The 12,502-nt window shown below is 38.0% G+C and overlaps 3 protein-coding genes across 3 annotated transcripts; 1 reads left to right on the top strand and 2 right to left on the bottom strand.

Moving 5' to 3' along the window:
* The first annotated feature begins 1,100 nt into the window (after nucleotides 1-1,100).
* Nucleotides 1,101-2,099, top strand: LOC136713052 (testis-specific serine/threonine-protein kinase 1-like). The gene has a single exon (XM_066689947.1). It carries the CDS (start codon nucleotides 1,101-1,103, stop codon nucleotides 2,097-2,099), a length of 999 nt encoding a protein of 332 aa, XP_066546044.1.
* A 1,066-nt stretch (nucleotides 2,100-3,165) lies between these two features.
* Nucleotides 3,166-8,698, bottom strand: ess2 (ess-2 spliceosome associated protein). The gene is made up of 10 exons (XM_066689598.1): nucleotides 8,309-8,698; nucleotides 7,839-8,007; nucleotides 7,221-7,319; nucleotides 6,824-6,984; nucleotides 6,344-6,461; nucleotides 5,780-5,913; nucleotides 5,441-5,543; nucleotides 5,103-5,212; nucleotides 4,273-4,388; nucleotides 3,166-3,989 (listed from the first exon to the last, which is right to left on the bottom strand). The coding sequence occupies exons 1-10, from the start codon at nucleotides 8,453-8,455 to the stop codon at nucleotides 3,710-3,712; spliced, it is 1,437 nt and encodes a 478-aa protein (XP_066545695.1). The 5' UTR covers nucleotides 8,456-8,698; the 3' UTR covers nucleotides 3,166-3,709.
* Nucleotides 8,699-9,524: 826 nt separating this feature from the next.
* Nucleotides 9,525-10,842, bottom strand: LOC136713051 (homeobox protein goosecoid-2). Its single transcript, XM_066689946.1, has 3 exons — nucleotides 10,578-10,842; nucleotides 9,872-10,119; nucleotides 9,525-9,620 (listed from the first exon to the last, which is right to left on the bottom strand). Exons 1-3 carry the CDS (start codon nucleotides 10,840-10,842, stop codon nucleotides 9,525-9,527), a joined length of 609 nt encoding a protein of 202 aa, XP_066546043.1.
* Nucleotides 10,843-12,502: the final 1,660 nt, after the last annotated feature.

Here is a 12,502-nt window from a genome sequence, read left to right as displayed (position 1 = left end):
ATAATCCCACCGCTCCCATTGGTGGAGCAGCGCAGACCCGTCCACAACTGCAGAAAGCTGCGCTACACCAACACGAATAACCGAATAAATATTGGTTTTGGTATGGGTGATGAATGTAGGGACCATTTCCAAAAGCAAGAAAGTTCTAGGACAATCATACGAAATCATATACAACGGAAAGAGATTCACAAAAAGAAAATGAATGATTTAATGGGGGTTAGGTACATTATGGTTCATTGTTTTGACTTAATCTGTTCTAAACCAATAAACGGAAATCATTGATAAAAACAAAGTTATGTTTTGTTGCGGGTTGATGTCGCATCTTTTATTTCCTATTGTTTGCAATTTGAATGTTGATGTACATCACCAACATCATCATCATACGTCTGTGTAGTTCATGTGGAATTGTGTATTAATGATTTTACACACAGGAAAATTCCTCAAGACTGAGTTTTCCCCAATGTTTGACAGCTAAGCACTGTGAAGCACTGTTCTGGGAAATCCCAATGTTAGTTTAGGACCAACAGTCACTGATAATTGCTAATCGAGATTATACGAACACTTTTAAAACAATATAGCCATCAAGGCAAATTTGCAGTTTGTAACGTGTGGTGTACTTATTATGTACTTATTTGCAAACACACATTTATACCACTTCAATTTATTTGACTGGGTACTTCTCTGGAGTAACAGGTTTACTACCTCATAAACATGTTTCCTATGCACTTGTCTAATTGTGGACTTGTAATTATATTAGGTTTTGAACTGTACTGTATTATTGCACTTTTGTAATGCTGTTATATTTTATAAGTTGCCCTGGATAAGGGCGTCTGCTAAAACATTATTATTATTATTATTATTATTATTATTATTATTATTATTATAATAATAATAATAATAATAATAATAATAATAATAATAATAACATATTCGTAATTGTGACGAAATAATGCAGCATGGAACGTTACTGCAGGGCAAACTTAAATACGTCATATAATAGTAATTGCCTTCGAAATTAAGTATATCGAAGTCAGCATCTGGACTGGATGTGTGATAAATCGCAAAGAAATAAAACATTGAAACCACGGGGACATTTTGCCATGGTTGACGCCATGGTGCTAGAGAAACATGGCTACACGCTGGGTAGCACTTTAGGAGAGGGATCTTATGCCAAAGTCAAATTGGCTTACTCTGCCAGGCTGAAGACCAACGTTGCTGTCAAAGTCGTCAACCGAAATAAAGCACCTGAGGACTTCTTGAAAAGGTTTCTTCCTCGAGAATTGGAGATCCTCCTCGTCCTCGACCACCCTAACATCGTAAAGACTTTCGACATTATTCACACATGCTTCGCAAGGGTCTACGTGGTCATGGAGCTTGGTGTCCAGGGAGACTTGCTGCAGTGGCTAAAGCACCACGGGGCTTTGGCCGAGGACTTCTCCAGAAAACTGTTCCACCAATTGTCACTGGCCATTAAGTACCTCCACGACCTGGACATCGTCCACAGGGATCTGAAATGCGAGAATCTTCTCCTGGATCAAGATCTGAATCTGAAAGTCACGGATTTTGGTTTTAGCAAGAGGTGTACCTACGAGGAGGGTACAATCCGGCTGAGTAACACGTTCTGCGGGTCAGCGGTTTACGCGGCGCCCGAGGTTTTGAGAGCCATCCCGTACAATCCCAAAGCGTCCGACGTGTGGAGCATGGGAGTGGTGCTGTACGTCATGGTGTTGGGATCCATGCCCTACGATGACTCCAACATTAAAAAGATGGTTAAAATGCAAAGGGCGCACCGAATGCGTTTCCCCAAAAGGAAACCTGTGGCACCAGCATGTAAAGACCTCATATGCCGCATTCTCAATCCCAGCGCTGCGAGCCGGATTGGAGTTGATGGCATACTGGCTCATGCTTGGCTACAGCAAGGAGCAAAAACGCAAATGGACGGACCTTCCACTTCAGTAGGGCAGACAAAAGAGGAGCCGGAGGGAGAGCAAGTCGAAACTTCACAGGGGAACAAACGAGACAAAGAAACCGAAGACCAGGGCAATGAGCAAGACTCAGGAAAAGAGGACAAGCAGCCACTGGAGAAAGCCAAGTGCTGAACTAAGACACACGGACAACGCAGAAGAATACGAATTACAGCACCTTTGATTTACACAAACACACAATAATTGCACCTTTGATTTAAATGAACAAAAAATAAAAATATTTCAAAAAACTAAAAGAATGATACAATATGGTCAGTGAATTCACTTTTTCATTTTTTTAAATGCAATGGAAATGGCACAGTATTCAAAATACAGTGTTCAGATGTTCAAGAAAAGATAATATGCTATGCTCAAATTTGTCTTAGTTTTGGTTGAGGTTAGCAAAACCTCTTCACTTTTAAATCGCAGGCTAAGGACATTCATTGATCTTACATACGAGACTTCTTTTATTCATTGAATTCAAGGTTAGCATACTTTTTAGCAACCACAACAGAAAAACGTTTTGATCAGTCTTGTGATTAGTGACAGCCATTACACAACAATAATGATCCAATCACCTACAGTTCACCAGTGTCCTGATTCTTATGTTACTTTTACAAGCTAGTGAATGTCCTGAATTGTCTACATATAATTTGTATGTGTAATGTTATGAATGCATTAGATCAATAGATTTAATCTTTAAAAAATGTGGCACCCAGTTCTACACTATTGTAAATCAATGTAACTAAAATATGTACACCTATTAAATTCCACTACTATTAAGTTTAATATTAGTAAACAATAGAAACATATCTGGGAAGAATTACATTCCCAATAAAACCAGGCCTTCATTTACAGATTAAAACCTCTTGCAGAATGTATTGTGTAAATCACCTCAATCTGCGTGACTCTGACCAGAACACAATGTGAAATTAGAATAAATAGGCTCATGAAGCTCTACTGCTTATTTTGTAAAGTGTTAGTAGCCTTTAAATCACCATGAATCATAGCAGGCTGACAACATGGCATTTTCCCCAAGTTCAAATACTAATTGAGGGACGGCTGATTTTGTCATAAGGTTGTTGAAGGACAAGAACAAATCATTTATTTGGCATGCACTTGGGAAAGCGGGCAAAATAACTGATTATTATTTTATTTACATTTTGGGAACACAATTATTTTGACATCGAACACAAATAGCTTCTTCAAATATAAAGTAATGGTTTTATTTCAACCTGGTCAGTTAAAGATGCATGTACATTTACTTTCATATAAATCTCTAACAATTAAATAAAAATACAAAAAAAACCCAATGTGAATGTTTCGTTATCTTTTGACCCCACTAGCTAAGAAACTAGGTTTAATGTGAATTTAACATAACAGACACATTACAAATGTAAGGGATAAAAAAAATATTCCCATTAACTGTACAACATGTTTTAATGCCTGATTAAAACAAAGTCCCATTTGAGTTTTAATTCCAGATCAAAACAATCTTCCACTTTACAGAAGGGTTAGTTTTTTCACATTCTTTTTGAAAAAGCAAAGTTCTGCACAATGAAAAGCAACATACCATCACCACATTGATTCTAGTTGGACTGCTCAGAGTCCATCCACTGAAATATCCTTGTTTTAGCGCAAAAATATGTTCCAGGCATTCAAAGTTATCCGCCTCAGAGTTCATTGGCAGGTAACACATCGCAGGCAGCTCACACTGTAACACTGAGTCTGTTTTCAAATAAAAGTCAAAAGAAATCAGAGGCTTTCTTTCTCTTGGGTAGTTGTAGGAGGTTATCGGTAATGGAGGCTGGGTCCTGAGACGTTGGGGTCCTGGCACTGCTGGGTGTGGGGGTGCCTGTTGGGGTCTGCACCCCTCCCATGGGTGTTTTGCAGCCGGTGCTGCTGTGTGCAGGTGAGGGGGTATAGCTGGCCCTCAGAGCCTTATCTGTATACTTGCTTGATGTCCTATTCACGAGTCTCTGCAAAGCTGGTGACAAGGCTGGGCTCAAACCTTTCGGAGTCAGGCTGTTAACAGAACAGACAACATCACAATGCATGAACTGTAATTAATACAAATAAATTAAATCAAATAGAAAATGAACTACAAAGGCCTAATTAGAGAATGCCTTAAGCTGTTGCCTACCACCTATGATGTAAATGAACCCTAGTCAACATTTTCCAGACTATCTGTAGATTACGTACAGAATCCTATTATGAAGTTGGGCTTTATTCTTCAGGATCAGAATACAATAATGAATGGATTTGTTTTTGTTGCATTATGTCATGTCAATAAAAATGCTTCTCTCACCTCGCCAGATTCTCTGTGACTTTACGTATTGCTTCTTGTTTCTTTGCCCTGTTTTTAGCTGCTGCTTCATTTGCCATTTTTAACCCCAGCCTCTCACGTCTCCCTGGTTCAGGAATCTGCAATGGAAACAAACATTCAGTTCGGTTAGTGAAAACTGCTCATTTCCTATCCAATAGATGCCTGGTTTGAATACTCACAGATGGAAACACTACATTAAATGTGCTGGATCATTATTCACAGAAAATTATTAATTGAATGTGTACCATGTTGGATGCATGTTCTCAAGCAATAAAATAAAAACACTGTAGGGTCATGGAAGACGATGTGTGGTTATAGTTATTGAGAATTCATCACAGGATCTGTATGTACCTTGACATAATGCAGTACCGCATTTCTTGAGGATAATAGAACTGTATTATTCTTCCACTTATTTATGGTAACAATAGGTAAATACAGTTCAGTTTGGCAACGTATATTTATTTTAATATGTTGTTAAAGGTATAGCATGTGATTTAAGACCAGTTCTCAAGTTCCCTGCACCTGGAGCTGTGATCCTGTAATCTTTCTCAATTTTAGAAAGTTGAGTCAGGTTCTTGTTACTGCTTGTACATATGACAAGCTGAAACGTTTTCCAGCTGCCCGCATTTTCTTGCTTCTTGAAGAGTATGTTGCAAGATCAGTATCCCACTTTTACTTTAAACAAAAGTTAATACACAACCAAAATTTCCAAGGAACATCTGGAAATATTTTTACCCCTTTAGCCTTTCTCTGAATAACATTCCCAGAAGCATGAGTAAGGGGTGAGGAGGAGTGGTCTGTGAGATCTCTACCTTAAATGAAGGCCCGTGGTTCCTCTCTATATGTGGCGAGTCAGAGGCGTCCAGTCGGAATGGAGTGCTTTCGATTTCTCCCCAGGTCATGAGAGGAGAATCGGCTACACCTGCAAGAGCAAAAGCACTTTAAGTAGAGCGGCTTGCAGTTAATGGGGACACATTTTGTAATTAGAGTACATAACATTTATGGTAGTAGACTGAATCCTCCAAAGGTTAGCAAGTTTATCTCTTGATATTGTTGCGTTTTAACAATATTAATTCTCTCTTAAAAACAACATAGCAAAAAAGCAATACTATGAACTTCAAAGTAAGCACTAATTGATTGATTGGTTTACCGGGTGCTGGAGATGGACTGCCTTCAAATCCATATCCATTCACTTTGGGTGATTCCTGGGGGATCAACTCTTTGCCGTCTGGACCAACTTTTCCCTGTTTGAACTAGAAAAATAAAATGCGCGTGTTAAAATCTGTAACCACAATGGTCTAGGACACAAAAAAGGCTTGAGTGATGCAGGAACATACATTATAAAAGACACATTTTCATCGTTTAAATTATATTGATAGATGTTCATTGGACCGAAAAAAATTGAGAAGAACTGATCCAATTGACATAGTACAGCTTATCCACTGACACATAGATATGAACCCATTCAAAAAGCAGTATATACACCTACCTGTGCATTAAGTGCGGCAGCCTGTTGCAACTGTGTTTTATTCAGAGCTTTGCTAAAGGGATCTCCAATAAAGCGCGTGTTTTTATGGACAACCTCTCGTGGCTTCTTGAAGATGGCTTCATCGTCCTTCACACCTATTTCAAATACAAAATTACAGGGCAGCTTTAATCACAAATACCTTTATAATGATACTAAAGCCATTAAAAATATATACTGATCAAATATGTAAAACATTTATTCCACTGTTCAATTTATATTCCCCTTAATCATATACATTTCTTGAGGTGTTTATATTTCAATAACTGAATGCAACTGTACATGCAGAATAGATACAATTTTCCCTGAATATCCTTATATTAATAATGAATAATAGTAGTTTGCAAACGCTAGTCTGTAACAAACATGGGAGCCTAGCCACTGACCCATTTCTGTCAGCTGTTCCACTCCCTGCTGCTCAGGACCATGACAAATCATGTGCTGTTCCAGACAGCCCAGCGACCAGATACCCTTGAAACTACAACGCCACAAAACATATTTTACTTTTTCCATGAGAACTCTACTAACCTTCAGGATAATACATCAATGCATTCTTTGCTTTATACTCCCAGGTTTCAACTCCGGCCTTCCCAGACTCAATAGCTTGCTTTTCTGAAGATGGCAGAGCGAGATTTTCATCATGACGCTGTAACAACAAAACAAACGATGACCTCCTTATTTTTATTGTTACTACAGTTTATGAAGAAGAAGAATTTCTTAGTAGACACCCTTACCCAGGGTGACACGCTGTACAAACAGATACTTTCTACAAAGCATTTCATATTACATTATGTGCAATTATGAACACTATACAGCATACGTCCTACTTAAACACAGTGTAATAATTACAACAATGCAGTGGGATCAAAGCAGATTTTTTTTTTCATTTGCCAGAAATGTGAACTAAAATCTAAATTAAATTATACAAAGTATGCTTTGCACAGTGTGTACACAGAGACAGTGGTATGATTGATGTGTTTTTAATTGTTAAATGACATCATAGTTTACCTGTTTGTACTCCACCTCTGCTTCATAAAGCCACGAGTGTCTAACTTTCTCCTTGTCTTCTGCCAGCTCCATGATCTGTTCAAAGGAAGCATTGTCTTCACTGGTGTTTTTTGCAAGGAAAGAGTCTAAAGTGGGCAACTCTTTCTCCTCTTCTTTATCCCCTGAGAGAAATACATATTTGCAATGGGGTAAATATGTGCAGAGTTTTTTCACAATCATAGAACATTCCTAAAACCATCTTGTACGATGACCTTAAGATTCACATGAGCGCTTTCTATTTGAATAATTAAGATATGTAAAAGAGCAAAAACACTGACTGTCAGCGCACCATGTCAAAAACAAGTCAGGAAGACCAAAACTTCCACTAAACTTCAAAACTTCTCATGTTGTTGCTTACCTTCTTCTGGAACTCTCGATGCATATTTGGATTTGAGCGCTGATGATAACGGAGATCCTGGGCGAACCTCTGGGGTCTCAAATGAAGCTGGAGTGACGTCTAATATAGCCAAAAAAAAAAAAAAAAATACAAATATTGATTGATACAGACAAATGAAAGCACTTATTCTGTGAAAGCCAAACATGTAATACTATATCAGTGACTGTATAATGGATGGAGATAAAATGAATACTTGTCCCTGCATGTAACTTACAGCACTTCATGCAATAAAATGAAGAAAATAAAGAAAAAGCATACTTTAATTGCAAAATCCTAGTTCGCAATCTCTTTTCGAATTTCGAACATGGTTTCAGGAAAATGTTGGTAAATTGTGCTTAAAACAAAACAAAAAACTATTATCTAATTGTTCTGAAGGCTTTAAGATCTGAAGCAAATACTCAATAATACAAAGTATACCTTTCAACAACCTGATTAAATCACGTGACTTTAATCTTTCACAATTACAAATGTGGGGACAAACTACAAATAGTTATTAACGATGATCAGCAACTATTACGGTTCTGTAACATGACACAATTAAAGAAAACAGTGCCCTGACAGATGCCACAGCCCACTTACACGGTGCCGTTGAGCGTGGCGTAGATTTAGACATGGATGAGCCAAATCTGATCGCAATGTCTCGCATCTTCTGTAGGTCTCCATTTTCCTCTGCTTCCAAATACTCCCTTTGGGCTCGCAGTTTCTCCACGTCTGGGAAGAAGTCCCTCTGAATGATCTTTTCCAAGCTCTGTGTGCAAAAGTGAAAAGGATATATTAAAATTATTATCTGAATAGACTGAATATGGGCTTTATACACATGTGTATATATATATGTACACACACACATATACACATGTATACATACATATATACCCACATATACATATATATATACACATATATATTTATAAAAATAGATAAACACCTATAACGTTACAATTGTATAAATATAGATCCACAACACATACACCTGAAGCACCCGTCTCTAATGGATTATTAAGGAGCTGCATTACAAACTGAATGGACAATAGATCAATTGACCGACATACCTCGATATAGTTTTCTTCGTCAAGCACTTTCCTTTTCAGATTAGTTCCTTCTCCGGGTTGCGGTTGTTTGTTTAAAGCGAGCGCCGTCTCCGATCTCACAGGCACAAGCGATCCAGCAACCGAGTCATTATCCTGGAAAGCTGCCATCACTCGAACACGGGGACCCGAAAAACTTCTCGGCCTGCTTGCGGTCGTGTTATTTTGTGGGGTTATTGTTATTTGTCGAATGTAATTTAAACAGACAGACCTAACCGCTCAATACCTATGACAATTATTTACCATGGTACGGTTAAAGACTAAAATATGTAAACAAGGAACGGCTCACTTCTATATTCATGGAAAAACATCACACAAGAAACGCATTTCCACTGTTTTGACCGCTGAGATAGACGCACGAATGACGTAAAAGGAAACCAAGTGGCGGATTCTGGCACTATGGGAGATGTAGTTTTTCATCTGATTAAATCTGATCAAAAACTACAATTAAACTGTGCATTGAAGAAATTAAGAAGGGGAATTAATTTAAATACCTAAAACATGTTGGTCTGTACGTTTTATTTCGAAATTTATTTGTAAATGAAGATTGTAATACTAATTATAAAACTAATATAATAGTAATATTTCTACTACTACTACTACTATTATTATTAATAATAACTATAATTTAAAGTATCTAAAGGTACGTTGTTTGCATGTAACAGTACTTATTGCGTAATATATTTTTTTAAATGGAGATAATTCATATTTTATTTGATCATCATCATTTTAATAATACTAATAATACTAACAATAATAATGTGTGCTCGTTGCTTCTGCTTTGAGAATGACGTTTATTATGTTATTATCGACAATAAAATAATAATTTCGGATAATATCATCTAAAAAACAAAAACAAAACACAAGCAACCTATTATGTATGAGACAGAATCACTGTACATAGTTTCCTTGGGTGGTGCAGGGTTTCCTAAAAGTTAAATAAATGTTTTGTTCCAAAGTTAATTTCACGATAGGCAACGTGTTGGCTTATTTTATTAAATCGACAGGTCAAAAGAAAACATTGAATTGAATAGAATACGTTTATAAATAATTGCAAACAAACAATCAAACAAACAATACAAGTATTGTGACAGTATAAAATACCTAAATAAATACAGTGATCTTTATATCGGGAAAGTATAAATGATCTCGAAACGACTCCAGTGTTTGCTATTCACATTCAATCTTCCATTATCTTCCATTGTTCTGGGTCGCCCGGAGCCAAAGTCACCCTTTTTTGTCTCCTCCACTTGGCCCTCCGATTCTTAAACCACACCTGCAAATGTAAAAAAAAAATAAGAAAAAGAAAAATGTTATAAAAATAATAACCGAGATGCCAGAAAATAAAGTCCAGTTATACATCTATGGCACATGTGTTTGAATGTAATTGTACAGCGTCTATCCTACTGGACTCCCAACAAAGTGACTCAGTTGTAAACGTCCATACATTGCAACAGAGTTACAAATACAGGAAACCTAAAGACCCTTGGCATTATATTGGCACTATATAAAGTCCAGAGCCCCTACCTCCACCCTCTCCTCTCGCAGGTGGGTGCGCACTGCCAGCTGTTCCCTGGTGGTGACGTCAGGGTACTGGTTCTGCCGGAACAGGTCCTCCAGCGCTTCCAGCTGCTCCTCGGTGAAGATGGTCCGGTGGCGCCGCGTCCGCCTCTGGATCTGGCTGAAGAAGATCTCCTCGATGTGACTGGGGGAGCGGGGGTCTCCACCTTGGTCTGGGTCAGAGAAGAGTCTTCTGGACCACAGCACCTGGCAACCTGCAGCCAGCAAATACACATTTTATGAAGAGAGTGTGTGAGGAGAGACATCTGACCCCAGTATCAGCATTTGATCATCAATGGACAGTGTTGAGCACGGATTTTGCTTTAAATACTGTACTAATACTAATAACAATCGTTAATTCAATATCACATTAATTTGTTTTCTCTCCTGTCATCAAACTGTAATTTAACTCAAGACAAAAACAACTGTAAGAGGTTTTTAAAGTAACAAAAGGGCATATGAATATTATTTCCTTGCTTAAGTATGTTATTTTCCGCATGTTTAATAATTTTTCATAAAAAAAAAGGTTTAGCATTAGAAAAAACTACAATGGCACCCCAGCCCAGCCTTGTAGTCACAAACAATGAGTCTTTTATTGTATGTGAACACAACTTTACAAAGTGGAGAGGAAAGAAAAGTTTCTAGTTTCCAAGCATATTGTAAAAACACTTACTGGTCACTGGTGGGTATTCTGGGACGCGCATGTCACTACAGTGGATGCAGCAGCAGCAGCAGTAACAAGGGTTGTCCTGAGGTTCTGGAGATGGCACAGGACCGACCTTGAGGACCACGTCTTCCTTGGATTGTTCCCCAGACATGCACACAAGGGACAGAGGGACACCGGGGGCCTCCCTGTCTTCATCACCCTCTGGGAGCTTGGCGAGAATGTCTTCGATGGTGAATGAGAACTTCTTCTTCGTTGACTTCCCGACTTCCATATCAGCGCCACAGAGCACCCCCAAACTGGCTTCATAAAGGGGCCACTGGTGCTCAGTTACGCTATCACCCATGAAGAGAAATAACACAGATTTTTGGTCGCATTAGGCATATCCTTTAAAGCAATACACGAGGTGAAAAGCAGACCAGTTCTCTATCCTTTTGTGTGCCGGGCTTTCTGCAGTCAGCTGGAGCCCCGACTCCTTTTATAACTGAAGTTGACTTGAGAAAAGGAGAGAAAAAAATCATAATCCTCCTGCTTTAAAAACATAAAGCAGTTGAAAATAAATTCCAGCTAATCTGGCCAGTTTTGTTAAGGGGTTAGCGAGGATGGGAGATTTCGCTAATCCTGCTCCATTGCTTTCCAGAAGGAAATCTGATTTCTCCCTCTTAAATTAGGATAGAAAACTACTAAGATCCTTATTGTGGAGGTGTTAGAAAGAGAGAGAGAGAGAGAGAGAGAGAGAGAGAGAGAGAGAGAGAGAGAGAGAGACTGTCTGAGAAAAATGGGCATTAGTAGGAACACTGGAGATGAACCCTTTCATTTTAAAGGTGTATATTAATAGTCTGTGGCAGTGATATTGAGAAGTGGGAATATTACATTTTTATTCTGCACCTACACTAGTTCTTTGTGTTTTTCTGTAAGGTACAAATAAAGACACCAATACCATAGAATTCAAACTGTCATTAAATTAAACCATATTAAGTCTTCAGCAACCTAGTAAGCTTGTCCCAGTGCACAATAACAGGATATCTAAATAAACATTACATATTTAATTATCCCACAGACCATTCAATTATGTCTTGACTAAATTACAGCAATAACCTTTTTAATTTACAACCAGGGGTGGTCAGTCAGTAACAGAAAACAAATGGTTCCAAGTGTAAAAATGCATGTGTAGTTTTACACACAGTTTGCACAGCCAGCTTGTGGCTGGTTAATATGGAAATCTGCAACAACCTCAAGATCAATGTCATTAGTAGAGCAATTCCAATAGCTTGTTTAATTCTCTACCCCCACATGCATACATGAATCCATACATATAAATATTCCCACTAAACTGTAACATGTTGTTAATATCACCTGATTTAAAAAAATACTTTTCAACTGCAAATCGGTTGTTTCACAAATACCGCAAGGAGCATCTAGCGCCTGCAGGGATTAAAACCATTCTATTGTAATAAGGAGAGGATTAATCACACTGCTTTAATGCATTGCACTTTAAACTTTGCATCCCGGTCTCAAGACACATAGAATCTATATCCACATATAACATGCTCTGCATCCACAATGTTCACGGTTCAAAGAGATAATTGCTCTGGACCTGAAGCAGGGTCTGTATAGAGCTATATTGCAGAGTCCTGTTAATGCAAGGGCCGTGTGTTTTAACTGGGGAAATTACTTCTACTCACCATCACTGTTTAAAATGTTTTAATTAGAATGGTGAACATCGTATTTGATTTTTCTTTGTTCTTTAGGCTGAAACAACAGAAGGAAAGGCAGACACTGTTTTGAATCCAGTTGATAGCCACACATGCATGATGTTTTCCGAGTTCTTATTTTTGAATTTCAAGTCCATACAGATGGAACATAGTCATTCATTTTTTATTTATTTTTTCTGAAACTATAATGGCACTCCAGTGTAACCTGCCATGGCTGTT

Source organism: Amia ocellicauda, chromosome 17 (genome assembly GCF_036373705.1).
Source record: "Amia ocellicauda isolate fAmiCal2 chromosome 17, fAmiCal2.hap1, whole genome shotgun sequence".
Classification (NCBI taxonomy): domain Eukaryota; kingdom Metazoa; phylum Chordata; class Actinopteri; order Amiiformes; family Amiidae; genus Amia; species Amia ocellicauda.
This window is presented reverse-complemented; position numbering and strand designations above follow the sequence as displayed.